The 27,172-nt window shown below is 46.0% G+C and overlaps 5 protein-coding genes across 10 annotated transcripts in view; 2 read left to right on the top strand and 3 right to left on the bottom strand.

The window, feature by feature from the left end:
• The window catches only part of LOC105564807 (sialin), a 7,385-nt gene extending 6,167 nt beyond the window's left edge, over positions 1-1,218 (bottom strand). Inside the window, exon 1 of the mRNA XM_012017488.1 lies at positions 929-1,218. Within this exon, the coding sequence (XP_011872878.1) occupies positions 929-998 (70 nt within the window). The 5' untranslated portion in view covers positions 999-1,218. The remainder of the gene's footprint in view (positions 1-928) is intronic.
• Positions 1,219-2,677: 1,459 nt separating this feature from the next.
• Positions 2,678-5,173, top strand: LOC105564804 (transcription initiation factor TFIID subunit 7). Its single transcript, XM_012017486.1, has 7 exons — positions 2,678-2,891; positions 3,000-3,128; positions 3,411-3,491; positions 3,757-4,123; positions 4,196-4,564; positions 4,644-4,804; positions 4,893-5,173. Exons 1-7 carry the CDS (start codon positions 2,808-2,810, stop codon positions 4,914-4,916), a joined length of 1,215 nt encoding a protein of 404 aa, XP_011872876.1. The 5' UTR covers positions 2,678-2,807; the 3' UTR covers positions 4,917-5,173.
• LOC105564805 (probable trafficking protein particle complex subunit 2) lies at positions 4,991-6,483 on the bottom strand. Its single transcript, XM_012017487.1, has 3 exons — positions 6,296-6,483; positions 5,967-6,200; positions 4,991-5,307 (listed from the first exon to the last, which is right to left on the bottom strand). Exons 1-3 carry the CDS (start codon positions 6,383-6,385, stop codon positions 5,209-5,211), a joined length of 423 nt encoding a protein of 140 aa, XP_011872877.1. The 5' UTR covers positions 6,386-6,483; the 3' UTR covers positions 4,991-5,208.
• Positions 6,484-7,629: 1,146 nt separating this feature from the next.
• Positions 7,630-12,331, top strand: LOC105564803 (glycoprotein-N-acetylgalactosamine 3-beta-galactosyltransferase 1-like). 4 transcript variants are annotated; one of them, XM_012017483.1, is made up of 7 exons: positions 7,630-7,740; positions 8,975-9,192; positions 9,964-10,114; positions 10,241-10,428; positions 10,620-10,827; positions 10,898-11,036; positions 11,368-12,331. In XM_012017483.1, the coding sequence occupies exons 3-7, from the start codon at positions 10,084-10,086 to the stop codon at positions 11,909-11,911; spliced, it is 1,110 nt and encodes a 369-aa protein (XP_011872873.1). In that variant the 5' UTR covers positions 7,630-7,740; positions 8,975-9,192; positions 9,964-10,083; the 3' UTR covers positions 11,912-12,331. The 4 variants fall into 4 exon arrangements, with proteins under 4 accessions (XP_011872873.1, XP_011872874.1, XP_011872872.1 ...); XM_012017484.1 differs by lacking the exon at positions 7,630-7,740 and adding an exon at positions 8,215-8,306; XM_012017482.1 differs by lacking the exon at positions 7,630-7,740 and adding an exon at positions 8,621-8,899.
• A 340-nt stretch (positions 12,332-12,671) lies between these two features.
• LOC105564801 (mediator of RNA polymerase II transcription subunit 13-like) overlaps positions 12,672-27,172 on the bottom strand; it is a 39,316-nt gene continuing 24,815 nt past the window's right edge. The window contains exons 3-17 of one of the 3 annotated variants that reach the window (XM_012017478.1): positions 24,891-25,059; positions 23,782-23,927; positions 23,246-23,684; positions 21,783-21,932; positions 19,946-20,516; positions 19,252-19,458; positions 17,339-19,117; positions 16,736-17,078; positions 16,336-16,646; positions 16,026-16,217; positions 15,595-15,906; positions 15,107-15,445; positions 14,737-15,018; positions 14,384-14,655; positions 12,672-14,280 (exon numbers count right to left, since the gene is read on the bottom strand). In XM_012017478.1, coding sequence (XP_011872868.1) covers positions 14,148-14,280; positions 14,384-14,655; positions 14,737-15,018; positions 15,107-15,445; positions 15,595-15,906; positions 16,026-16,217; positions 16,336-16,646; positions 16,736-17,078; positions 17,339-19,117; positions 19,252-19,458; positions 19,946-20,516; positions 21,783-21,932; positions 23,246-23,684; positions 23,782-23,927; positions 24,891-25,059 — 5,645 coding nt within the window. In that variant the 3' untranslated portion in view covers positions 12,672-14,147. Of the gene's footprint in view, positions 14,281-14,383; positions 14,656-14,736; positions 15,019-15,106; positions 15,446-15,594; positions 15,907-16,025; positions 16,218-16,335; positions 16,647-16,735; positions 17,079-17,338; positions 19,118-19,251; positions 19,459-19,945; positions 20,520-21,782; positions 21,933-23,245; positions 23,685-23,781; positions 23,928-24,890; positions 25,060-27,172 lie in introns of all 3 variants that reach the window. The other 2 variants (XM_012017479.1, XM_012017480.1) reach the window with 2 other exon arrangements.

Genomic DNA, 27,172 nt, shown 5'->3' with positions numbered 1-27,172 from the left:
TTAAGTGTCCTACAGTTGTAATTATATTACACCATTTCGAAAACCGCGTATATGCATTTCCGTAGATTTTGTCATGAGAAATCCGAATCTGTTGACTAAATTAACGAGTATCATCGCGTTTCAAACTTATTTCCATCTGAAAATGTCAAAAATGGCCTTTTTTGCACTTTTAAATTAGAATATCTCAAAATCCTGACGTGCTAGACAAATTCTGCGGCCAGATTTGGATTCAGCGCAAAAAATTACATAGAGAACCACCCTTAGATCTCGGTGGGGAAAATCTTGTAGGCCTGTGTAATCTATCGAACGTCTTTAAGTTGTCATACGCGTTGTCTGGGTTCTTTGTTACGAATATACGATTTCTAATAATCTGTATATATATTTATAGAATATTCCGAAATTAAGAATATTTGCACTCCAGAAGAATATTCATGGAACTACGTGTGCTAACTGGGCAGCAGCAGGGATGCAACTCTGTGATCGTTCCTAAAAAAGAAAAAAAAAAGATATTTCCAGGACAACAATCAATTATTCACGTTTCCGTCGTTCGTCCGAAGCGGCAGGGCGACGAAAAGAAGAGGTACAGACGTGACTCAGCTGACGTAAGATAAATCTGACAGATTCGCGTTGACGTTTCTCGCGCGGGGCGGACGTGAAAGGCGAAGGGAAGGGGGCGGGGGGGAGGGGCGATCGCGAGATCGGCGCCGACACTGCTGACAGATAATAGATCGCTTCCGCTTCTACGATACGGGCCGACCATCTGTGCCGCCCGCGCCGCCTTGTCGCGTCATTATCGGCCCTTTGTTTCCAAACAATGCGACGCCGCCTGGCCGGAGCGAGAGCAGCGCGCTCGTAATTACGTGAACGAGGGGGACCGAATGACGACGTGACGACGTCGTCGGGACGTGGCAGGGCCAGCGGGGATTACCTCGCTCCAGAGAATCGTTGATGCACAGCGGCTGATCGTCCCGGGAGACGCTCGGGTCCAGGACTTCCATGACGCCGTTCACACGGGCCGTCGTCCCGCAGTCTGCAGCGAACCCGCGCTTTCACGATGACTCACTGGCCGCGTCGCGGGCATAAGAAGTCGGGCGTTCTCGTTCCGCTCCCCCCCGGGCGCGTCCGCGCGGTAACAGGTCGTTACGGCCGCGTTACGCTCGCGGCTCCGATCTCCTGTCACTGCTGTCACTCGTCATCCGCGCGGAGTATACAGCGCGATATACGGGTTGGTGGGACGGAGCCCGGGCATGCGCACAGCGCGCGCGCAGCAGAAGGAGCGCGCGGCCACGCGCGGCCGAGGCGTAAACTTGCGAGATAATTTTTTTCAAAATGGCGGATGATAAAGCTCAAACATGCGAAATTGAAAAATATCGGTTCGAACTTACGACGATCCATGGCGAGAGGCATGTGTCGCAACTTAATGGGATGAAAGGCATGCGATAGTACAGAGTCTCCCCCTCAAAATGCTTTTTTACTCGTTTCGATGCGATGATTTTTCGCCGAGATACGTGCATTCGAGTGAAAAGGCCGGTTTTTACTTTAAATGCGCACATCTCAGCGAAACGTCACCGTATCGAAACGAGTAAAAAAGCATTTTGAAGGGGAGACTCTGTACTATCGCATGCTTTTTATCCCATTAAGTTGCGACACTTGCCTCTCGCCATGGATCGTCGCGAACTCGGACGAAAATTTGTCAATTTCGCGTGCTCTCGTTTTGTCATCCGCCATTTTGAAAAAAAATTATCTCGCAAAACTCTGACGTGTCGATTCTTAAAGCAGAGATTTCAAGCTTCAATTTCTTTTTTTTGGGGGAAACCTTTCTATCATTATTACTCGCGTAGTTATCGTCACTCGAAATTTGGTAATCTTTTGACAAATTTTAGGTGTACCGCTTTTTTTTGGACTGAGTGTAAAAATAATAACGACGGCTGCGGTGTCGACGCCACAGAAGCGTTCTTAAGCCCGTATCAGACTACGGATTGGGATTGGGATTAGATTGAAATTTAACCAATCACAGTAAAGTTTACTAATCTCAAGTTCAGTAAAGCCCGTATCAGACTACGGATTGGGATTGGGATTAGATTGAAATTTGACCAATCAGAGTAAAAGTTACTGAACTTGAGATTAGTAAACTTTACTGTGATTGGTTAAATTTCAATCTAATCCCAATCCCAATCCGTAGTCTGATACGGGCTTAACTTTTACTCCAGTTGGTCAAATTTCAATCCAATCTCAATCTCAATCCGTAGTCTGATACGGGCTTTAGGAGGAAGGTGACACCGGTACGGGAATTCTGTAACTTGCAATCGATGCTTTTCGGTATATTGTCAACTTGCGACAGCCAATGCCAAAGACGATCTTCGAAAAAGACGCAGAGTTTCATTGGTTGTTTCTAGTTAACGTTATCGAAAAACCTCGATAGCAAGTTACAGAATCCCCCGTACAGGGCTGCTTTCGCGAGAAGATCAAAATGATTCGGATTAAAATGACGTAGTGCTATGATTGGTCAAATCTGGAATTTCATTGAATTAAATTTCAATGTGATGCTATGAAATTTCAGATTTGACCAATCATAGCACAGGGTCATTTCAATCTCGATCATTTTGATCTCCTCGCGAAAGCAGCCCTGGATCATTTTGATCTTCTCGCGCGAAAGCAGCCGGTGAGTCACCAGGCAGTGAGCGCCCCCTTAACTAGTTAGCGCTAGTGTTGTTGTACGCAACGAACGTCTCTCGGATTTCTCGTCTCGTTCTCGTCGCGATCTCGTCGCGATCTCAGTTGTTCTATCGCGTAAAAACCTGAGGGAGATGAATCGCCATCCGAGCAGCGACAAGAGTCGCAGTGAACCGCTGGTCGAATTAGAGAGTCAATTTATTATGCGGTTGCCACTGGTACGTTTCTCGCACTGCGCGATCTTGTAGTTCGATTCGAACCTAACCTCCTTTCAGATCACGGATGAATTAAGAATCGAGGATGTAGAATCGACCTTTTTTTTTCAGGAACCCGCCAAAGTGCTGAGGGAAGCCTTACGCAGCAGCCTGCCGTTGAAAGACAGGCTGACTATAAAACTGGAGAACGATCTGCGTTACGGTGAGGTTAGGATTGACCACTGGTTGCTCCATGCCAAGGTAAACTTCGCCGTCTTATTATTCAATCTGAATTACTTGGATAAAAGTCGATCGCGAGGACGCGAACTTGTACATTCGACGAACTTTGTTCAACATCAAGAACGATTTGACGCCAGCAAATGACTAACAATGATCAAGCTTCTAATCGGCCATGACTGGCGTTGTGCTTACTTTAACACAGAAAATTGATTGCAAAAAGTATTACCTCAGCCAGGGTTTGAACCTGGACCTCCCTCCCTACATTCTAGGTGGGCGTCTCACCAATTCGTTTGCTTTGTTTAGGTTGTTGACCTGCCGACGATAGTGGAGTCCTTAAAGACCATTGATAACAAGAGTTTTTATAAAACTGCCGACATGTGCCAGGTAAAGATGCAAGAGCGAGGGGTAGACCGCTGACCAAAATCACGTACATCAATGCCTACCAATGCCCAGTGGGCATTACTTTATCTTAGTATCTTTTATTTTATCTTATTTTATTCTTATAATACCTAAAAATGCCTAGTAATGCTGCATATCTGTACACCTCAATGCCCTCAGCAGTTTACTCTCTGTGCAAGTGTCTCTGCATCATAGACAATGTTGTAGAAAAATAGAAAAGTTATGTTATATCACTTTCTCGTTCCTTCAGATGCTGATATGTAAAGAGGAGGACGATCACACCGCAACGGACGAGGAGTCTCCCGTCAAGCAGAAGAAGAAGGATCCAAACAAGGTTGACAAGAAGTTCCTTTGGCCCCATGGCATAACGCCGCCCACTAAGAACGTGAGACGCAGGAGATTTAGGAAAACCTTGAAGAAGAAGTACGTAGAGGCGCCTGAGATCGAGAAGGAGGTCAAACGTCTGTTGCGAGTGGACAACGACGCCGTTAACGTCAAGTGGGAAGTGATATGCGAGGATGAGGATACGTCGAAGCCCAGCAAGGTGTCGTCGTCCGGTACAGTCAAGACGAAACGGGACAGCATGAATGGAAACACGTCGCAAAGTCTGGACGTCGGTAAGCGTTGATTTAGATAATGTTTTAACGGAGAGATACAAGTGTTTCTTACCCTGTGGGTTTGCGTCTCAGCTGAACACGATATATTCGGCGAGCCCGTGAGCGACAGCGAGGACGATGACGAGGAGGCGAATATAAACGTGATGGAGCTGGACGAGAACAGTCGTTCGGCGGACAGTAGGGTCTCGGACTCCAATTCGATGCAGGCCGCGTACTCGAGGTCGAGTAACAACGCGACGACGAGCAGCGGGCTGGTCACCGAGTTCAGCAAGGATATGTTCCAAAACGATAACAACGACGATACCGAGGCCGAGAAGCAGCAGGGTGATGAGCCCACTCCACCAAAAGTCCCGAAATTGGAACAATTTCACTCGGAATATATGATTCCAGATAATTACACGGAATCGATAATCGCACCCACATCGGTATCCGCGTCCAAAGGTAAATTTTTAACGAGCGTTGTTTCCACCTGCGATGTCGACGCGAGTCCGTAACCTTTGTCCATCTTGAAACTGTCCAGATTCGCGTCTCGCTACACTCCACACGGAACTGGCGGAGTTACGGCAGAGACGGCAGCAACAGGAGATCGAAATAGCCAATATCGAAAACGTGAAACTGAGGCAACGCTTCCAGGAGATCTTGGATAATTTGTTGACGCAAGAAATGCAGAAAGTGCAAGAGGTATAATGAGAAATTATCCGCATATATGTCTCATTTCCATTTGCCAATTGTTTTGACCTGCAAATACATATATTCTTTTATATTTCAGATACAAGATCTGGAAATGGAATAGAAAGTGCAGTGCGAGTCTCACACGTTATATATAAAAAAGACAATTTAATATACATATAAATCAAGTTATTTTCCTTTTTTCAGCAAAACAAATTTTTTATATAAACAATTCAATGATCACACGGTGCAATTATCTTGTACATACCGTTGTATAAAATTAACATCTGAAAAAAAACTTATCACATTTGTTTCCAACGCTTATTAACGGCACACTTTGTAATATACAAATCCTGAATAAAGCAAGGAGAAGCAAGTTAATAAACACTCATTTTTATCAACAGCAACCGTTACGTTCACGAAGATAAATATTTCCTGCCGTATAACTGTGCCTTTTTCTCAAATCCCAGGGACTTGATAGGAGTGTTGAGCTTGTAAAATGGATTCATCGAATACTGAAACAGAGAAGCAATCGTAAGCGACTCTTTAATCAAGGTATTAACGCAACGTACAAGATTAATAGACAGTGAATAAGAGACCTATTTTGTAAATAGTGTAAACGACGACGTCTTAGCTTGGGCGCAGATATAACACATCATGGACTTTACGTTTACACACACACACACACACATTCAATCTTCCTTTTGTCTGTCCTACGTAAGACGCAGTACAATTTTCTCAAGATTGATTGTATGAAAGGTAGAACTAAAAGTTTTCTACTTGGAGTTGCGACAGTTTCACTGTCTTTGTCAGTCTCTCGTGTTTTTCTGTTACGTAAAACTCTTATTCTTTAATTTCTTTAAATACCAAAGGGAGACCTAAGGCCCGGTTCCACCAAATGTCGCCAAACTTTAATCTTAGTTTAATTCACGTTTGTCCTTTTCTGAAGTAACAGTTGGAAAGAGACAAAGAACGAATCAAGCCTAAAGTTAAGCGACATTGGTGAAACCTAAGGCCTGGTTCGTCACACAAGTTTAACTTTAGCTCAATTTATTCTTTGCCTCTTTCCGTTTCCCTCGGAAAGAAACAAAGGGTGAATTAGACTAAGGTAAAAGTTGAGCGGTGTTGGCGCGGCCAGGCCCAAGTCCGCAATGGCATAGAAAATGTATATCACCTTTATGTAGGTCTCGTACATCTCGTTGAAGAAGTTCTTGATCCCGTCCTCGTTCTTGCTGTCGTGCACCATGACGAATCGAATGTGGGTCGCGGTAACGAACGCGCTGACGAACCACTGGTTGAACTTGTCCACGACTTTCAGATGCATGTTCGTCGTTTTCCACGTGTGCTCGTCCACGAGGTCGAGCGCCGCGTGGGCGATGAATTGATTCAGATGCGAGTGGTCCTCCTTCTGTAACAAGAAGAGTAACAAGGGGCAGATCGACGACGAGGTCGGTTCCCGAGTCGTTCCCGAGTCGCGGGACTTAACCTCCAATACGAGCGAACCTTCGTGTCCTTGCCGGCATTGTTGAACTCTATCTCGAACAGCGGATTGTCGGCGTGGCCGACGATCGCGAAATAGTAATTCGCGGTCATCGCGAAACGGCGAAGAACGTCGCGACGTCACCGCGACACGCGACTTCCTCGCCACTGTCAAGTCGCTGTCCGTCGCGGCGCCGCCATATTGATTTCGAAACAGCGCGGGATTCGAAATTAAACAACAGTTGAAGAGATAAATCGAAGGGGGCAATTCTTTTTCTTAAGGTGGTTGTACCCTAAATTAAAAGTCTCAAAAATCTTTAAAAATTTGAAAAAAAAATAATTAATTCAAACATTGTAGCATGTCTGTGTTGAATCTCAAGTCGATCCGCCGTACAGATTCTGAGATGTTGCCGTTTAAGTTTTACGATTTTTAGTATCATTTAACATTACAGTAATGGCGACGGCGAACAAAAACTCACGAGTGGGTTGCAACGGATTTCGCTCTAGCAATTGAATCGGTCTCGAAACACGTACAAAAATCTGAGAAGAATTGCTTCAAACGGTTTCGAAGCACGTGCATTAATTTGGAGAACTTTGGCCATACGTCAGCGAAGTAATTTTAATCCAAAGTCTTGAGTTTCGCGAAATAAAGTAAAGATAGAAAGTAAAGAAAAAAAAAGATAGAAAGAGAAGAAAAACGCTTCGAAGCGTTTGCAACGGCAGCTTGTTGTTAGATGCTTTCCGCGATAATTCGTTACGCGTATAAGTTTTCTGCGAGATAACATTCGATTATATCGAGTACACTTCATCCTAAATTCCAAAATAAAATACGCGATTCCGTCTTTGATTACAGTGAACTGTTTTATCGTCACGCAAATGATAACATAGCTTTTTGACTTGAAGAGTGATAATTTTCGCTATCACTTTCTTACTTCGTATCTTAAAATACATAAGTACATAAGGTTTATCTATATTAGACGCTTCATTCGGCAAATTGCTATTTCCATTTGTCCGCGTCGTAATTAAATCTCTCTCTTATCAGACCCGATAGCGTCATACTTCGAGATTATCAGCCGTTTTTATCAAAGCGCGGCAGCGCATCGCGTTCTCGCGTCGCTGCCTACGTAATACACGCGAACGCTAATCATTTATTCATCGAGTGATTGCCGACCGCTGCCGCGAAATAACAGAGCGGAGAAGCCGAGGATAAACGCGCGCGCGGGCGCGCGGAAAAAAATTAAACCGTGCCGACGCGTATAATTTCAGAATAACCGGCGCGCAATAATCTCCGCGCGATAATTAAGCGATTGCGCGCGCGCCGGATGGCGTCGTATCGCGCCCATGGTGGCCGCCTTCCTCGCGATACGGGGCGGAATCGGGCGGCGCGCGTCGAGCGCGCGAGTCGGATTGAAAGATTGAAGACATGAGGACGACTCGGCGCGCACACGCGGATCCTTTCCAACCTGCACGTACGTACGCACCGCGTAGCGCGCGCGTGCGCTCAACGCGAAGGGGTGGGGGGCGTGGGCGGGGGAGGGAAGAGCGAGGAGGGGTCGCGCGCATCGCGCCGATTGTTATCGCCCGCTGAATGCTCGCGGATTCCTTTGTGCCCGTTCGCGCGCCGCTCGCGATAACGTTCGCGGGGCACGACGCCGTGGCTCGGGGGCATCTGCATGCGGGAGCCGCGGGGCCGCCGGGGCGAGGAGGGACGCAGCAGCTGCGGACACGTCGGCTCTCCCGTCGTATAATCTCGCGATTGATCGCGGACCCGATGGCGCGCGGTTCCGGAACTCCCGACGCGATAAACACGTTATCGCGATAACGCGCGCTTCTCGGAAGATCGACGAGGACGAGGACGTGGTGGAGGAGGAGGAGGAGGAGGAGGAGGAGGATCCGGATCCGGATCCGCCTGCCGGATTCTCAGGTGCTCGAGGCGCGTCGTCAAGGTTTTCCCCGATGAGCCGCGCGACTCACGCTGCTGCCAGGCGCGACGAGCATTCCCCGGCGCACCGTCGCCGGCTGGGCGATACACTCGGTTTGTGAATGAAAAGACCCTCCGCGTCGCTCGCGCGACGGCGGTGTCGGCCCGCGAATGTCCGTCGCGGCCGCGCGAGCACTCGCGCGGTCGCGCCCGCGGATCGGTGAACGCGGGCCACGAGCGAGTGTCTCGGTGGAACTTGCTCGACGAGAGGGCCGAGTAGACGAAAACTGATGACCGTCGCAAAGAAAGACGCTCGCGTTGCCGCGTCAGCTTCGCACAGCTCGTCCTTTTCTCGCCGACGTCACGTTCCACGGTGTCGGACGCGCGCGCTCGCCTCCCCCCGCTTTATCGCACGCGGCAGACGCTGCTCGTGTAATTGCGGCATTGCATAATAAATATAGTGGGCCGCGCGTTTGTTTTCTGTATTCGCACCTGGCCATTTGAGGCGTAAGCGGTGCATCCGTAATCAGCCTCACTTACTTGGAGATAACGCGGTATCGTAGCAGTACGCTGATGGCACTATCAGTAAAGTGACTAGTCCCGGGTCGCACCTGACATCGCGAGGACGTTTACGACCGGCTGTTTCTAGACACGTCCAGAGAAATGAGTGCATTCATTATTCAAAAGAGCTAACGTGTATTGCGGAGGTATAGCGTTGTCGCCGGGCGTCGTTTCCTTATCTTTTCCAGCTATTGTCCTTAAGGCTCGCTTTTACATTTCAGATCCAACCCTCTGAATCGGAAAGATCGCATTACATAAGACACCCTCGTATATGTAACTCACCTGGCAGTCTTCACCAAGTCCGCTTGACTAGAGACGGAGAGGGAAAAGATGCGCTCTGCGAAGATTGTCCATCTTATTGTAAATAACAAGTTTATTACGCGAGCTTAGAAATGGCCTTGAAGAGTTTATCGTGTTATCCAAACATCCTGTTGACTAGGTATGTATGTGAGGTGATTGAATGATAACGAGTTTTCTTTATCTCATGATGGACGAGTTGCGCAAAATTTCATCACAATTTTTTTTCCCCTTTAGATGATCGCCCGGTTTCTCGTACGATGCGAGAGCTCAGCGCCTGAACGTAGTGCGTGCCAAGGTTTGTCCGAATCTGACCGCTGGTTACCCTGTCACAGTTCATGATTGTGAGGTTCCCGGGAGAGAACTTTGGGTGCGCTATGTTCGGATGCTGGACTCTTATCCGCGTGAGAAACCGGGTGGTCATCGGAAAAGGAATTCAGGGTGAACTTTCGTGCGTGCGATCCATCTATCCAAAACTTACGTAAATTACATTTACATTGGAGCGGCTAGTTGATATAACAACATTAAGTTTCATGTCGTAAAGCAATCGGCTGTTACAGAAAGAGAAAGAGAGCTTGAAGAATTAATGCTACAATTGACGTTGCAATGATAACATAAAAATTGCAGTAGACTTTGTTCATCTGGTTATTTCTGTGATTGGTGACTGTAAACCTAACTATTCGATATCGATAAGAAGATGTTAATAGTTTTTCTGTTAGATAAGAATTTAATAAATACATTTTTACATACCGTAAGCTATTGTAGCACCTCGAGCATTCGCCGTCTATTCCATTTCACGTATCCAACATTTTTCTCCCTCTTTCTTTCCTGCTGATTACAAAATAAGTACACGTTTGTATATAACATTTTAGATTATATTTATAATCAGATGATGTTTTATGTAATATTTTAGAGTGCAGTAATAAGATATATCATGCATTTACGCAAGAAAAAATGAATACGAAGGAGACTGTAATTTATATTGAAGCATTTATAGCGTTATTCAGTTGAGTCACAATTTATATTACTTATCATGGTGCAGCAGCGACTTCCCAGTTTCGATAGTAAGTGTCTATTTAAGTTCCTACAAATAAATTTTGTCGGCCCGGTTCTGCCCGGTTCTACCCGGCTTGTGCGAGTCCACGATTTGTAGATGTGAAATTATAGCACTTAGAAAATACAGTAATCAGTTTTTTACACAGGTGGTCGAAGCGGGCGACGATTTGTACTGACACTCGCTGCTGGAATGATTTTTGGCTTTTTATCGGCATGTCTGCTCATCGCATCCTCGAGAGACGTACCGCACATATTCAGTTGGGTGCCAGGTAGTTCTAGTTTCTCTAGAGATCCTCATCATTATTCGGAACTGGAATCAGAGGTACGCAATGGTATATTTTATATCCAAGACTACAATATTTTTCAGAGATTGCTTGCGGCTAAGCCGATCAGTAAGGAAATTTGAAAAATATCTGTTTTCGGTTAAAGTATATGCAAGAAATACATAATTTCTTACAACTATTAGATGATTCTGAAACAACTTTTATATCTTATCGCTGAATTTTCTGACAGATTGGTCCCGAAACGGAAGTAAAATTTCATGGCGATGACGAGGACTTCCACAAAGGGGAAGATAGAATAGCTCAGGATATGGCGAGAAAAGTGCGTGTTCTTTGCTGGGTGATGACTGGTCCGAAGAACCACCAGAGCAAGGCTCGACACGTGAAAGCGACATGGGGGAAACGTTGCAACGTACTTCTTTTTATGAGTTCTGCGGCAGGTACCTCGAACGCCATAAAGACAAAGATTCCGATAGATAGATACGATGTACTCGTGCCGTTCATTTTTAGATACCAGCTTACCCACTGTAGTGCTGCCAGTGAAGGAGGGTAGAGATAATCTGTGGGCTAAAACCAAAGAAGCTTTCAAGTACGCTTACGAGAAGTACAAAGATAAAGCAGATTGGTTCATGAAAGCTGACGACGATACGTAAGTACATTTTTGCGATATCTACATACAGCGCAAGTATGATATGCATAGATATGATTTCATGATAAATTTTATCTTTCGCTATCGCAGTACGTAAGTGGCACAGATTTCTCTGGTTTTCGTTATCACTGTATCTTTTAATATTTGGTGTCGCACCAAAAAATATAATATATTCAACAGGCGGAAGGAACAAAATATAAATATCTGATAGAAAAGCTTGAGATTACTTTAAATGAATAATGCTGTCCGACAAGATCAAGAGTCGCTCTACTGTGCATACCGTACGTGTACACGACTGAAAGAATAATTTTTTGGATTTACGTGCCCCCAGATACGTGGTGGTGGAAAATCTACGATACATGCTGTCATCGTACAATCCAAATTCGTCATTATACTTCGGATGCAGATTTAAACCTTTCGTGAAACAAGGTTACATGAGCGGTGGCGCGGGATATGTACTTAGTAAGGAGGGCTTACGCAAATTTGTGGAAGAGGGCTTACCCGACAAGACCAAGTGCCGACCGGATAACGGCGGCGCGGAGGACGTGGAGATGGGGAAATGTCTCGAGAAGGTTGGCGTACGCGCGATGGATACCAGGGATCCTCACGGGCGCGGTAGATTCTTTCCGTTCGTGCCGGAGCACCATTTGATACCAAATCACGTAGACAAGAATTTCTGGTATTGGAAGTATATCTATTACGATACCAAGGATGGCTTGAACTGTTGTTCGGATAGTGCTGTTTCATTCCACTACGTGTCACCGAACATGATGTACGTTCTAGAGTATCTAATTTACCATTTGAGGCCGTACGGCATCAATCATAGTCTGGAGAGACCTTCTCCGGACCGACCGTCGACGTTGACCGAATACTAGTCCGTACACTGTCGTAAATAGATCGTAAGGTTCTATCATTCTCGTTTTATACAATGATACTAGTCCATTCGAGCCAACGATACAAGTGTAATTACTCTCAACGGATAAAAAGTGTGATATATCGTACTTCTTAAATAGATAAAATCTTTATACGTATCTATGTTAAAGTCAGGACACTGTGGCCATAATGGATATAGCTGTAGTTTAGAATAGAAAGGATAGGGAGATATAGTGCAAGCACAATAGATATGCGTCCTGGAGACTCTGAATTTCGTCGGTTTTTTTTAGAGCATTAAATTACATATTAAATGTGCAAAAGGTGAGATGTGATAATAACTTCTTAAGCATTTAAACTCCCAAATAAAATGTATGGACAGAACAAGTCTCATATTTTGTTGCCACGTTGTAGATGCCGTCGAAGATATTTATTTTCCTTTCTCTGCAAAACAACTGAATAAGAAAATACCTTTCATATTCCCAGTCATATTGTTAGCGTGCACGTAGACTAGCAGAATATCGGTGCACAAAGCTCGACATGTTTAATAGTAGGAGCAATCGCTTGGTGACTGAAACAAATCTAATTATTTGTACTTTGTTTTTTTTCTGATGTATCCACAGGAACAGGAGGTCTATCTTTCTCTATGTGTTTCTACTGTGCTTGCAATAAAATTTCTTGGGCGCTGCAAATATATAAAAGAGAGAAATCACATATGTAATTATATATATACACATAAAACTGTATTTCGTAATATTAATATAATAATGGTAATAATAATTTTAATAATAATAATAATCCCAATAATGACGTACTACCCAGTAATAAATACTATAGATACAGAGTGAGTGTGGGTGTGAGTAAATTAACCAATTAATTAGGGAGTTAGGGGTTCTATGTACAAGTCATATTTGTACTATGCGACTGACGCAATTGGCCACCGTGGCTCCACTCAGACGCGCCCCACATTTCTCTCTTCGTGTCTTTTCTTCTTTTTTTGCATTCAAAGTTAAATTGGAGGAAAACAATCTTTGCATAACTGGCTCGCGTTCTCTCCACATTCTCTCGCTCGCTCGCTCTCTCTCTCTCGCGCTTGCGCTCTTTCTCTCTCTCCCTTTCACTCTTGCGGTTATTTCCCTCTTTCATTCTCAATTATCTAATCTCGGCGATGTCTCACTTCATAAATTATTTAAAAACAATATTTTACACTATAATGTATGTATAATATATAGAGGTCACCTAATCCGAATAAAATTTGTCAAACAGCATCGAAAAATTGCGCTAACGGGTCCAGGAAACATGATAACAGCGACCCAGTGCCGCGCGAGCATAATATATTATAATCGTCATACTTATCTCACACCAGGGGCTTGTACGAGGCATCGCTTATAAAAAAGAAGTCCACCTCTCTTTTTTTTATATCATCTATATAAAATTAAAAAACAACGTAATATCATTTATATTACTTCGTCGTCATTAATAATAAAAGCTTTGTACAAAATTCAATTTACAATTAAAAAGTTTTGGTTACGTAATTTTTCTAGAGATTCTGATTTGTAATTCAACTATCTATCGATAGAGAGGCAATCGAAAATCATTTTCTTATTATGCACTCTCTTTTTCACCTCTTTCTCTCTCTCTTTCACTCGCTCGCTCTCTCGTTCTCGTTCGTTCGTCGTTCGTTCGCGCGTGCTCTCTATCCCTTTCGTACTTCCCTCTCGTTATCCTTTCATCCTCATTCTTTCCTGCCTTATTTTTCTTCCTTTCTCACAGTGTCTCTCATCGTTCGCATCTTCGCTTCTACCATTCGCAAAGTCTCACATTTGCTTTCGCTGGCAATGGTCGTATTGGATGCACAGTTCATTTTTCCTTACGAAATACGAGATACGATCATAAACACAAAGTACAATCTATTTCGCCTGTTATAATAGAAAAATGGTAAAGAGAGTCGCTGTTCGTTCTCATCGGATTCTGCATTTTTTTTTCAGCCGTTGCATTTTCATCGCGCTAACTTGTGTATTAATTAGAGTCCGAGTAAAAAAGGCTCGGTTCTCTTTACATATGGTCGAGAAGGATCGTACTCTGTACCTAGACAATCTCTTTCTCTCTAAGTACCTAACTAATGTAGTATAGGTAAAGGGCATAGGAAATCAGTTGCTCTCGTAAAGCCCCGAGTGACGATATAATAAGGAGTGCGTGAGAGAGGTGCATATACTGCACTACAACGGGAGAGGGTGTGGGTCAGACGAGAGCTGCCGTCGCATGGTAGAGATGCATGAGCGCCTGTACGTGCACTGGTAAGCAGGATAGTCGGTCCTTGGTATTTGCATCCAGCGCAAGCCACGACAGTGCGTTGTACCCTTCCAACACGTACCTGTCAATCACGGATATTGCAAATCGATAACAAATCTGCGATGCGATAAACATCGGGGGAGGAGGGAGGAGGAAAAATCACGAGTATCGTCGCGAATACGAACCTGAGTACGTCGGTGGTGTACTGCGAGTCCAATGGATGAGCAGTGGGTGCGTTTTGTTGCTGAAGTAAATCGTCGCTGTTCTGTTGTATCGCGGGACTGTGCAGGTGTAACGCGTTCTTCAGGAATACCGGGCAAACGTTCTCGAGATGCGGACAAGCCGCCCAAAACCATGGTGGCATTCGTCCCGTTGGCGCAGTCGATACTAGGTAACCGAGAGCGAGCGGTTGTTGTAGAAGCGTGCCAACCTCTTCCGCTTGCTCAGTCGTCGCTATCTGTAAATAACATAAATTTGCATGTAAATTTACATGGCTCTAGTACAGCCGTAAATTTCATTGGGGGGGAAAAAAACTTACTCTTGGCGTATTGCTGCACGGAAATGGACTACCGGGCCCATCATGATTGCCCATGCCTGATCCACCGCCGTCTCCTCCATGCGGCGAACCTTCCGGACGATGCGGGCTTCCACTTGGACTCTGCCCACCACCTGCGCCCGGCTCAGGCCAAACGTTGAAAATATCATTAAAGTCACCCATTCCCTCCATGCCTTCCGGCATGTCGTCGTTTAGAGCGGAAAACAATTCGTCGTCTCCTAACTCGGGTACGTTGTGCTGCTCTTGAAACGCGGTCTGCGACGACTAAAGTGTCAAAACAGCAGTATTTAGTTTGATTGTATCCGTGAAATAATATAATGGGGTTTATGTATACACAATTAAATTTCCTTACCTGAGTGGTAGCGGATGTGGGGAAAACAAGTATATGAGTACATGTGACATCTTGAGGTGTGGATAACTGGCAGTTTACAGACGCCTGGCTGAATCTTTCGTCGGGAGTGAACTGGTCGGCCATTAATCTCAGGGTGGAGTCTGGCTCGAGTGAAACTAAACACGCGCTGAGTACGCAAGGTGCCGCCGATGGATACAAGAGACTACACTGTCCGCATATCTCTTTCAGATGCTTCGAAGCTTTCAGAAGTGCTTTTCTAGAAAGTAACCAACTCCATCCTTTCAATTCGCCATGTCCAATGCGTCCTACTCGACCCACGACCAATCTCCATGGCTGCACCTGCAGTAGAAATAATTTTGAATGAGAAAGTGTTTTTAATGCGAGTAAAAATTACGAATCGCGAGTTTTCGTATGTATTTGTAGTAACAAGTATTTCAGGCATCGTTGACTTTAATTTATTGTAACTTTACTGTAAATCTTTTACTTACACCCTGGGACATTACGCCCAATATGAAGTCCATGAGCTTTTGAAGGCCAATGCGCCTAGCCGAGGCACGCTTTCTTCTTTTCCTGTTGGGTATGTCGATGTTAATAGTAGCGGTCTCGAAAATTTCGCCTCTGTCATCGGTCGCAGCCGCCAATAGCCAGGATTGGTCCTCGCTCAAACAGTAACTCAGATACAAAACCGCGCATTCCTCGGGTCTGGGCAAACCGAATGATTCGGGTGCTTCGCTCTTTGCACGCAGCGGTGCTAGCACAAATGCTGGTGCATAGAGCCGATAAGGCGCTCTATTCCGTTCCTGGTACATAATTATAAGAACATTACTAAAGAAATGAAAACAATTTATATATCGCAGCGCGCAAACGGAACTCTAATCACAACCACGTTCAAGCAATTGACCTAACAATGGAATCTTACATCTTTACTTTTGAGGAAGATATCCGCAGCAGCGGCGGTACCGAAACCGGTGAGACTTTTCACTGTAGAATTGTGATTCAATAGTCGACGCCCTTGCAAGAAGACGTTTAACGCCAAGGCTCTCATCTCGTCTTGAATCTTTCGCCTTTCTCGAGCTCGACCCAGCTCCATTATGCTTTCCAAGGATATTACCTAAAAGCGTGTTAATCGCAGTTGTCAAAACGTTGCACAATGTAGAACACTACGACCAGATGAGTTTTTAAAACTGTACTTCATCGTCAAAATCCTGTACCAGAACTTCGGTTATTACCTGAACGTGAATATTTGACCTCATATTCTCGGGCATGCTATTGATTGCGGAAGAGTAAGCTCTGAGTAGAGCCAGAATGGCGAGCCGCCGTCGATCGGGATCCTCGGTGCCGCCTAACGAGAAAGGTTCGACAAAGTAGACAACAATGGCCGGAGGTTCGATCTCCTCCTCGTCCGGGCCTGTGGTCGTAGTAATCGGTGTCGTGTTGCTTGTAGTTTGCGAGGTCGGTGTCGTATTTCCGGTTGTATTAGTGGTGGTCTGATTCGTCGCTGTGCTCGAAGAGGGAGTCTCGCTCCTCGGATTCTCCCCTTCTGCAAAAGGCAACGAATATCGTTAGATCCATATCCGAGGCCACGTATTGCTAAAACTGTATCGTCGAAGTGCGATCGATGAGACATACCGACAGACTCGGGTTTGGTCGTCAATACATCGGGTGTAGCCGGCATCGTATCGGGAACGGGAATCGTTGTGGATTGCTGTTGCTGCTGTTTGTTGGCCGATTGAGACTCACCGGGATCCAACAAACTGCGGTCTTGTATGACTTGCGTCAGATACGGGGCCAATCGATGATTACACACTTGGGCATATAATCTCAACAGTTCACCTATATAATTCTCCCCCAAAAACTTGAACCAATCGTCCACTGGTTGCTTCGCCAGTTTCTGCACGGTCGACTTCCCGACGCGCAGAATTCCATCGCGCAGTTGCTTCGAGATTGGCGTGTGTCTTCCCAGTCGGCAAATCTGCGACGAATTAAAAATCGACATCTTAAACTATGACATTCCCTTAAATCGGGGACAAAATCAATGGAGCGAACCGCGCGAGAATTAAAAATTAGACACGTCAATACAGAAATAAAAACAATTCTAAAATGTAGTTTGGTGAATAAATTTTAGTAAAACAGACAAATTTTAGCACCACTGAAGCTCTCCCGAGCGTTTCAGTGTTAAAGTAAAATTATTTGTATAAAATATATATATATAAACAATACTCGCGTGCTTACCTCGTATGTGCAGGAAAGTTCCCGGAAGAACGATTTGACTCTACTGACAATGCAATCGCTGTCGGGCGCGACAACCACGTAGGCGACATCCCTGGGCCCGGCGAAAGGCTCTAATGACAGTTTCTCCCAGAAGCAGACCGCATACGGCGACAATGATAGCCAATCGCGATCGTATCCTACGACCAAAGCGGGTATCGGTTGTGGCTCGCAACGATCGTCGGTGCCGCGGCCGGCCAGACGATGAAACTGCCTCCACGTGAGCGGGCCGGTGACGGTGTACGGTGCCTCCCACATGCGCGTTGTACACTTCTTCTGTACCGCGTCTTGGAGCAGTGGCTGCAGCGACCTCATCATTCGCACGATGTCGCCGCTGCACTGAGGACCCCGCGCCCTGAGGAATACCCACCGGTGCACGCCGTTCACGCGCGTCGCTCTCTCACCGTGCGCACCGTCGAGCTTGCCTTGATCGAGCGCGGCTACGCACACCTCGTTGCCGTCGTTGAACTCCAGGGTGTTCACCGTCGGCGTCAACGTCGGATAGCTCTTCACGGTCGCGCATATCCTGGCAGCTCTGCACAGACTGCTGGCTGAGCTCTGGACGACCAGGCATTGCTCGCGGAGCAGCTCGAGAACATTCGGTGGTATCGTGTCGAGGCCCTCCGGGGCCGCTTTTGTTCCGGGACACGCGGCCGCGGTAAGCGAACCCTTCTTCTTCTCCGTCGGGTCCTCCGCGACGCCCGTGATCTCCATCTCGTCCTCGTAGAACAGACCAGCTCGGTGCGCGAGCCGACGATTCACCACGGCGCTGAAGCCACAACTGCATCTGATTTGATCGTCGTCCTGGAAGAGTGCGGAGCCCACCCACGAGTTGCTGAGGTAAACGCCCGCATCGGCGCCCTTGATATTGCCTACGACCTTGGGCCCAGCATTGCACACACATAGACTGCAACTGTCAAAGTTGTGATCGCGGAAGATGTTGAGCGCGGTATCGCCCAGAAGAATATTCACTACGAGGGAATTTGATTCGGGTGCGCGCGCAGGCCCGGGTGTATCCGCCTCAATACTGTTGAGATTTTTATTGAGATATGAGGAAGTGGTAGATGTAGCTGGGCTGGGTTGATCGTACGGAGGTGGTGGCGGCCTACCGGGCAAAGTGTTTGAACGATAAGGTGGTGCCGGACTTTGTGGACAAGGTTGTTGTTGTTGCTGCTGCTGCTGCTGCTGTTGTTGCTGCTGTTGCTGCTGCTGTTGTTGTTGTTGCTGCTGCTGTTGCACTGATCCGGGCCTGGTTGGTGGAAGAGATTTGTCCGCCTGATTGGTGGAAGCAGGATTGCACTGCCAGGAAGGTCTGTACACGCAGTGCGATGGCAGTGTGATGGATGGCAGAGATTGGCTAGGCAGATTCGTGAGGGGTGCGTATTTGGAAGAACCGACCATCTTGCTGATGGCCGCCGGTTTGAACACGTATGACCAATCGTCAATCGGCTCTTCTTGCGGAGAGCCCATATTGGGATAGATGTCGGGCAGGTGTCTGAGCGGTCGCGAAGGCATCATCAGCTCAGTCTGGTCCATGAGGGGGTCACTCAGCTGGCAAGGCGAGGCGACAGGATTGTGCTCCAGAGAGGGGGGAGTCGGAAACATCTTGGACAGCTCTTCCGGTCGTAGAACCGTCACACCACGATTATTCTTGTTATTCGTACCATCCACCCTAGTTTCCTCGTGTAATCCACCAGATTTATTCGAACCTGGCGGCGTTTGTATCTGTAGCTGATTAAGATTCTGTGAACATAAATGCACAGCCTTGTCCAACATTCGTTACGATTTTCAGGAATTTCGGTGTCGCCTACTTTCTTCTTCTTTGCACCCGTGTGACGTACAGGTATGTATCAGCTATTTCTAACGTATGCACTTACCGTTTCGTCGCTGGAAGTATCAGGATCGGAGTTGTCGAATATTTGATCTAGATCTTTGTAGGATGGCTGGAGACCCTCGCTGGTGAAAAGGGATCCCGGTTTAGTTGGATCGTCCCTTTGCCGCCTGAGACCATCGACATTCGTGCCATTTTCCTCGCCTGTCGCGTCGAACTCGTATGGATCTGTTCTTCTTCCGATACACTCGCCCTGATATCACAAGACACAGTTTATCGTTAATGCATTTTATAATGCGTCTTACGAACGAAGAGGCAACTGGGCACTCGCGCTGGAATTGAAGATGACTTGAAATATTTTTACACTCTTTGCAAGTACTATCTTAAAACACGTTCAGATTAGCGTGATTATACACGCTTACATTTTCATATAAATACTAAAGTGTTTTCTTTTTAAGTTCTCGAATAACACATTTTTTTTATGCCCATGTTAATCATATTTTATTTCGCCTTGGAAGTAAAGCATATCAATTGCAAGTTTCTAACTTGTAAATTTTATAAATTTCATAAAATTTTACCAAGTAAAAATTCAGCAGGCGCTTAAGAGAAAGATCGAAATAACACTCTCTACAATTTAATAAAAATATGAACATTTTCGGTAACAGATATATATTTAGAAATATATTCAGATAACCTGATTTATCTCGCTCGTTTCTCTATTAATGGTAGATATTACTTACAACTGCGACAGGTTCTTGTTTAATTTCCAGCTTAGGAGCTTGAGATTGGATCGTTTGAGAGTTCATCGGTGGGTACAGCACGTTGCTTCGGTTGATCGGAGGGCCGCTGTTGTTCATGGATTTGAAACGCTTCACAGGATGATTCAGCCAAGCCTCCTGGAGCGAATAATCGTATAGCCAGGATAGCGGTTGCTCGTCGTCCAAGAGAGCACCTTCGTACTCTCGGGACACCAAGATTGGTCGTTTCAGTATCGGTCCGGGAACCGACGGGCTGTGCACCTGGTTGTTGCACGCGGAAGAAATGGACTTGGGCCCTTGCGACGGGGTCAGGGGTGGGGCAGTGTTTGTGTGACTTGGTGGAGGCTGCGGGCTAAGAGTCGGCATCGTTGGTTCCGCGGGCGGGACCGACGCCGGCTCGGAGTGCGGAGTCAGAAGGGGCGATGGTGCCGGGGAGCCTGGCGAGCCGACCGACGGCACCGGTAAGCAATCTCCTCCCGTTGGTGGTCCGCGCGAGTAGGAAGGTGGACCACCCGGTGGCGTACTAGGTGCTTCCGTTCTACTCAGTACCGACCTACTCAATTTTTAAACAGATCGATTACTTACGGACGTGTTCTACAATATTTGTCGTTAGAGTTGGAAGAAACGATGAGCTTAGTACTCGTAGCGATTATCAAAGAATGAGAGAAAGCACTGAACTGTACATTTTGACACAGGGAAGTCCAAAATGACATCACGGCGAAACAAACAGTATTTCTCAAAAATAGATTATTAAAATGTTATTGTACAAACTATAGTTTTCCCTCGCAATCACTTCGACGATGTATTTAACAATATTTTAGCATTATACATTAGAACAGCGATACACGTTCATTAATTTCTCTCAACATATTAATAATGTTATTGAAGAAAGAACTTTGTGCGGCGTATTACTGAGACGATGAATTGCTCGAGAAATAAGCGTATGCCCGCGCCTGTCGAAATATAAAATGTGCGTGAACATGAGTAGAAGCCTGTTATAGATGACGTAAAAAACTTATGGGGCAAAATAAATGCTAGAAATATCGAACAATATTCACATGCAAAGCGTATACCATTTTCTATGTGTATTACAAGCAAAGTAATTAATTCAACCGAGAGGAAAATATATGCTGGAGTGCACTACCAATCGTGTGTAAAGCTCAGATCCCATCTGCTACCGAGAATCATGCTTATGATAATTCTTTAAAGTCGTTAAATTATGTGTAAAAGTTTATTAACCGAGTTCTCTATCCCTTGCTTTTGCTTTTTTACAAGTAACGTTGAGGTAATTCGTTGAAGAAATATACCGCTGGTATAAATTTGTTATAGAGTTACTCGTTGACACTAACAAGTATACATCTGTACTTACTACGTTGTATTAGTGCATGTAAAAAATTTGGCAACTTTATACCGTAGGATTCATGTAACATTGACATTAGGAGGTCCCATTTACCCACTGGAAAACTCTAAATACTCTGCGAAATATATTTGCAGTTTTACACGATTCAAATGTACAAAAAAAATTATTAGTCTGCCGTTCGTTTCTCTCCACGCGCGACTCGCTCGCGTTTAAGAAGACACATGCCTCGCACCACTGTACAGTTAAAATGAAACTTGATTAATACGTTATATATTGTGCATCGAGTTATTTGAATATATTACATGATGGAGCTGCCGAAAGCGATGAATCTGCATGTGAAGTTATGGAGGATCGTTAACGATCATACGTAAAACTGGCGTTATTGCAGTGATTGATTAAGAGAAATGATGAAAATGATCTCTTTCTCCCTTCATATCCGGGGGCCTAGAAATTACCCACCTGGGGGCATTAGCAGGGACAGAGGGACAAGCGTCCCACTGAGTGGTAGACCGTCGGTGAAACGGTACGACCCTCCGTCCACCTTTATCTACCCTCTCCCTCTGAACCTGGGAGGAGGCCAGGCTCTTCCAACCCCCGGGGGTCGTATACCTGCAACCGATGCATTTAACATCTCGTTTTCTTGCAAACGTATCTCCTCTATCATTTTACCTTATAGAATCCTGAAGCAACAACTCATACATCAACCTTGTGAAATTGCATATAAAGACTAGTTTAAAAGCATGACATATTTGTGACGATACAATGACACAGTGTTTGTCATATTGCACTATTCGCATAATGAGCGTTTAATCATGTATTTTACGAATGTGGTGCAAATGTACACAAAATGTTTTGCTTGTGAATTAACAATGATTGTAAATTGTTTAAATTTCATATAATAATCTTATTATTTTATCAATATCACTTCTTAACCAAGTTTTGAGTGTCCCGTTGTACTTAAATTATTGATATAAAAAGTGACGCTCCGTGGTCATTTTAAGTTTCATTTTTTCGAAAATTGATGAGTACAAGAAATAACGTTTGCACAAATATCTCGACAGCCACATTATTTTTCAAACATGAAAGTTAGGCAATCGCAAATTTAAATGTCAAAGAAGAATTAGCCAAGATTATATCAACGGTATGTCATTTTAAGCTAGTCTCCATTGATTTATATATGTAAGAAAATTCATGTATACATACGACTGTAGAAATTACAGCCAATTTTCTCATTTAAACACAATACTTCAGGTCTCTTTAACTTTTGGTTGGATTCATATCTCATTAATACTCGGTCCTAAACAATATGTTTTTTTTTATAGAAGCTCAAATGCAACGCACAATAGTATTGGTCTTTAATCTTGTTACAATGATGATAAAATAGTCAATAAAATGTCTGCGTTTTCGATCTAAAATCATAAGTAAAAAATTTAATTGGCTTTAAATGTAACTTTCTAATAGTAAATGCATTAACAAGCTGGCCATTAAGAATACTTGCATTTGAGCCATCTGTTCAAAGATTAAATTTCCATGCACACATTACACAACAGCCATCACACACTACTTATCTATAATAATTTGGATATTCTACGATTCTATATTCTGTGCTATTACATGCAAACAGAAACCAATATGATGGCAAATATTACTAACATTATTCAACTGTCGCAGTATATAGCAAAAATTAAGTGTTTACTGTTACGTTGAATACATTACGAAAAAGATGGTAAAATTGACTTTGGTCCGCTATCGAAACCGCATCAATTAAAACAATTTAATAAACTTATTAAAATTAACATAGTAAACAGTTAATTTTTTTATATATATAATCGAAATCTAGAGAACAGGAATCTAAAGACAGTGTTCTGCACAATGCACTAAGGTCGGAATAAAAAGAGGCGTGAAACTCCCGCTATTCTTACTTCGAACATGAACAGGTACAGGAAGACTTTTGCGTCGGTTCCACGAACGTCCAGGTTCCAGGTTCCGTGGAAGATTCTGTCTTGGAAGCGGACACCGGTGAACTCAAAGTACATTCTGCCCACACGCGTTCCGGCAACTCGGTAGCTGCGCTCAGTTCCTGTTGCGTCAAGAGCGGTCGCTCGCAAGTGACGGGGCTGCTTGGCGGCGAGAGGGGAGTTTCGGGTGGCGTATCATCCATATCCGTAACCAAGACATAACAAGAGGGATAACGCATGCGCACGCCACCGACGAGGACCTCCACGAGGGGCGGAAGCCCGGTCTCCGAGTTACTGCCGGTACTGATTGGATAGAAGTGTTTCCACTCTTCGAGAAGTTGACTGTCCATACGGCTCACCTGACCCGTTAACGTGCCCGCTAGTCCATAAGGAGCTAGGATCACTGCGGAGCAAGATGAGAGATGCATTAACATTGATAACGATCGAGTCTTCGTCGCGCCGGCCGTTGGCTGTCTTTATCTCCGTGTAACGAGCAATACCTTTAACGCCAGATTGGGAGGTCTGGATACGTTGTAGACACGTCTTTGTGAGATGTCGCACCGCAGGATGCTGCCTGACGTCCACACTTGCGCACACAGTACTTTCTCCGTGAACGAAGAACGCAAACGAGAACGACAAGTGGCTGCTGCAAATATAATTAAAGCATCTCAAAGACTTATCCTATCAAATCTGCATTGTATTTTGGACCGCGAAAGTACTTTACACCGTGCACTTTGTACACTCGAGCGCGTTGCACTCCTTATCGCGTTAAATTGGCCACACTCGAGACGTACGCGTCCCATTCACGTGTCTGTGCGTCACGTTTAATCCCTCACATTTACAAATATCAAAATTATCGGACGCAGCCACGAGTTCATTCCTTTCATTTAATAATAAAGCACTTAGATACGATATGCACATCCCGCACACGCTATTGTACGTCTTGAATGTGCCCAATTCTCTGCGATAAAGACACCGAGTGTTTTTACCAGAAAGGTATGCATCGCAAGGGCGGATCCTGAACACTTTCTCGGGGTAGGCGTAAAGCTAGAAATTTATTTCTTAAATTCACGAGATTCGGCACGCGCGTAAGTGAACTCGCAAAATCTTGGGCGGTAAAAAGATTATTAACGCATTCACACGCAGAGGAAAGTCCTCTATTATGAGATAGCAGGTCTTGCAACAACAAAGTTCAATCACAAGTCTTCATTCGCAACGATTACACGATCCGACAATCAATTTTCCACCAAACAGATTTCACTCCAAGGGCAATAAATTAACGATGAAACCAATCGATGGTACCTAAATTAATTTAGGAAAAAAACCCCGTTATCTCATGTTAGGAGCCTATCTCATAATAGGGGACTTTCCTCCACATTTTATTTCCAATAGCTCACTACTAATTTTTGTCTTTTGTCTTGAAGTCCATTTTACGTAACGATACATTTATTACTCTCGGGAGGAGAGTGCACGCTCCACCCCCCCCCCCCCCCATGGATCTGCCCCCTTGATGCGTCGTCGATGCAAAATGACGAGTGTCATTACTCTCGGGAGTATTTTGCGAGATGCGGAACGCAACGAGCGTGTTACTGTTAAACGGGCGTTTTACCTGCTACAACGGTGTTTCTCGTAGCCATTGTAAGGCTGCACAAACCACTTTCCTAAGCGGACGAAGTCACGGGATAGCAAACACCGTTCAATCAAGTTATGCAGAGCCTTGAAAAGAAGTGACCGGCATTCGTACGACAGTCCGCTTTCCCAGGAACCCTGCTCGCTTTCTGCAAACGACAGTAAACAATAAAAATCCGTGAACGAGGCCGTCGGCGCGTCGGTCTGACGCCCCCCCCCCCCCGTTCCCCGTACAACAAACGCCGTAGAGGAACTGTAATGCTCTAATGCACGCTTTGCATGGGCGATCGATTTCTAAAAATACGCGGAAATAAGCGGCCGTATACGCGGCCGCTGTTGCTCCAATTAATCGGCGACACGTCTTCCCTCGGCCCTGGAGCAACGAATGCGCACCCGCAATTCTCGCGGCTCTCGCGCATTCAACGAGCGTGGAGCCGCGCTGCGTAGCCTCGCGGGGCCGGCGGGGTCCGCTCGGCGGAATTTAGCGTGAAAGTAACGCGATTCGCGTGCAAAATCGCGCAGCGACGTCGCGCCGAGCGACGGTGAGCGGTTTCGCGGAAGGCGCAGAAGTTGGCCGAGAAAACAGAAAAGTTCTGGAATCCCGAGCCGCGTGCGTGCGTGCGTGCGCGCGCGCGCACGCGCTCGGGCCGGCTTTCCCCTGATTTTGTTCTCACGCGGAGCGAGCGCGCGCTTCGCGGGTTGCGTAGGAGAACCCGCGAGCTCTCGGCGAGCGCGATACCATATCACGTACACTTCCCGGGTCTTACGTGCGTCGAGAGGCGGCACATCTCGGCATCCAGATGTCGGCGCCCTTCCCTCCCGCCCGCGGAAACAATTTAACGCGAGGTACGATTGTTCGGCGAGAAAGCCGCGGGAGATCCCCGCGGGTCAAGCGCGACCCCGGCCTCGCGCGGCGACGCGCAGTCGAGGCAACGTTGAGAATCACTGGCCGGGAGAACACGTGTTCCGTCGATCGATATGACCGGAGCCTGAGGGAGGTTGCATCTCTCGTGGACCACTAGCCGCGCGGTGGTCTCTCGCTGCAGCCTGGCGTCTCCCAAAATCCGAGCGTTTCACCGTAGAAGCTTCCATCGCGATAATCGCGCGCCGTTAACTCGAACCGGCGTAAGACATTTTCTTCCCGTAATTGCGGAGCGCGCGCGCGGCTCGACCTGTCGCTTTTACCGCTTATCAATTTCCAATGTTGCGCATAATTAATGAGCGTAGCGCCCCGTTGTGTTTTTCTATCTAACGAGATCGAAAAGCGCAGCGCCTACGTTTATCAGTCGTAGCGTCTCGACTAATAATCCGAAGAAATGTTCTCTCCCAAGGAAGAATAGAAAGGAGATCAATATCCGATAAGAAGAGCGAAGGTGCCGCTCGAGGGGCACGTCTTATCTCGATTCTCCGGCGAGTCGAACGATCAACGGTCTTCCTTCCTTCCTTTTTTTTTTCAGCCGACAGCGCTAAACCGTCGCGACTGTCACCGTCACGGCGGCCGGGCCCGGCCACGTCGGTCGTTTTCAGTCTTAACGGTTCACCGTGCGGTCGGACGGCCGCGCGGTTTCGCAATTGGTGCACTCTCCGGCGGTGCGGCGCGGCGCGGCGCGGCGCGATGCACAACACGGCAGATCTATACGTTGCGCGCTGCAACGAGTTGCAGACAAGTGCATGGTTCAGCGACCTCGCCGGTCGAGAAACGCCGCCGGCCGGGCCTCGGTCCGGCGCGGCTCGAACGCTGCTCCTCTCTGCGTGGAGGCGCCGGATGATCGTCGTCGTCGCCGGAGTTTTAAGCAGCGAAACTTGAGCGTTGAGAGAGAAGACCGGTACGGGAATTCTGTAACTTGCTATCGGTGCTTTTCGGTATCGTTAACTAGCGACAGCCAATGGCAAAGATGATCTTCGAAAAAGACGCAGCTTTTCGTGGGTCGTTGCTGGTTAACGTTACCGAAAAGCCTCGACAGCAAGTTACAGAATTCCCGTACTGTACGGAGATTCTGTGACTTGCTATCGACGCTTTTCAATATTAATTAACTAGCGACAGCCAATGACAAAGACGAGCTTCGAAAAAGACGCAGTTTCGTGGATCGTTGCTGGTTAACGTTACTAAAAAGCCTCGACAGCAAGTTACCGAATTCCCGTACTGTACGGAGATTCTGTAACTTGCTATCGATGCTTTTCGGTATCGTTAACTAGCGACAGCCAACGGCAAAGACAATCTTCGAAAAAGACGCAGTTTTCGTGGGTCGTTGCTGGTTAACG

Source organism: Vollenhovia emeryi, unplaced genomic scaffold (assembly GCF_000949405.1).
Source record: "Vollenhovia emeryi isolate VEMERY1.0 unplaced genomic scaffold, V.emery_V1.0 DF939159.1, whole genome shotgun sequence".
Classification (NCBI taxonomy): Eukaryota; Metazoa; Arthropoda; class Insecta; order Hymenoptera; family Formicidae; genus Vollenhovia; species Vollenhovia emeryi.
This window is presented reverse-complemented; position numbering and strand designations above follow the sequence as displayed.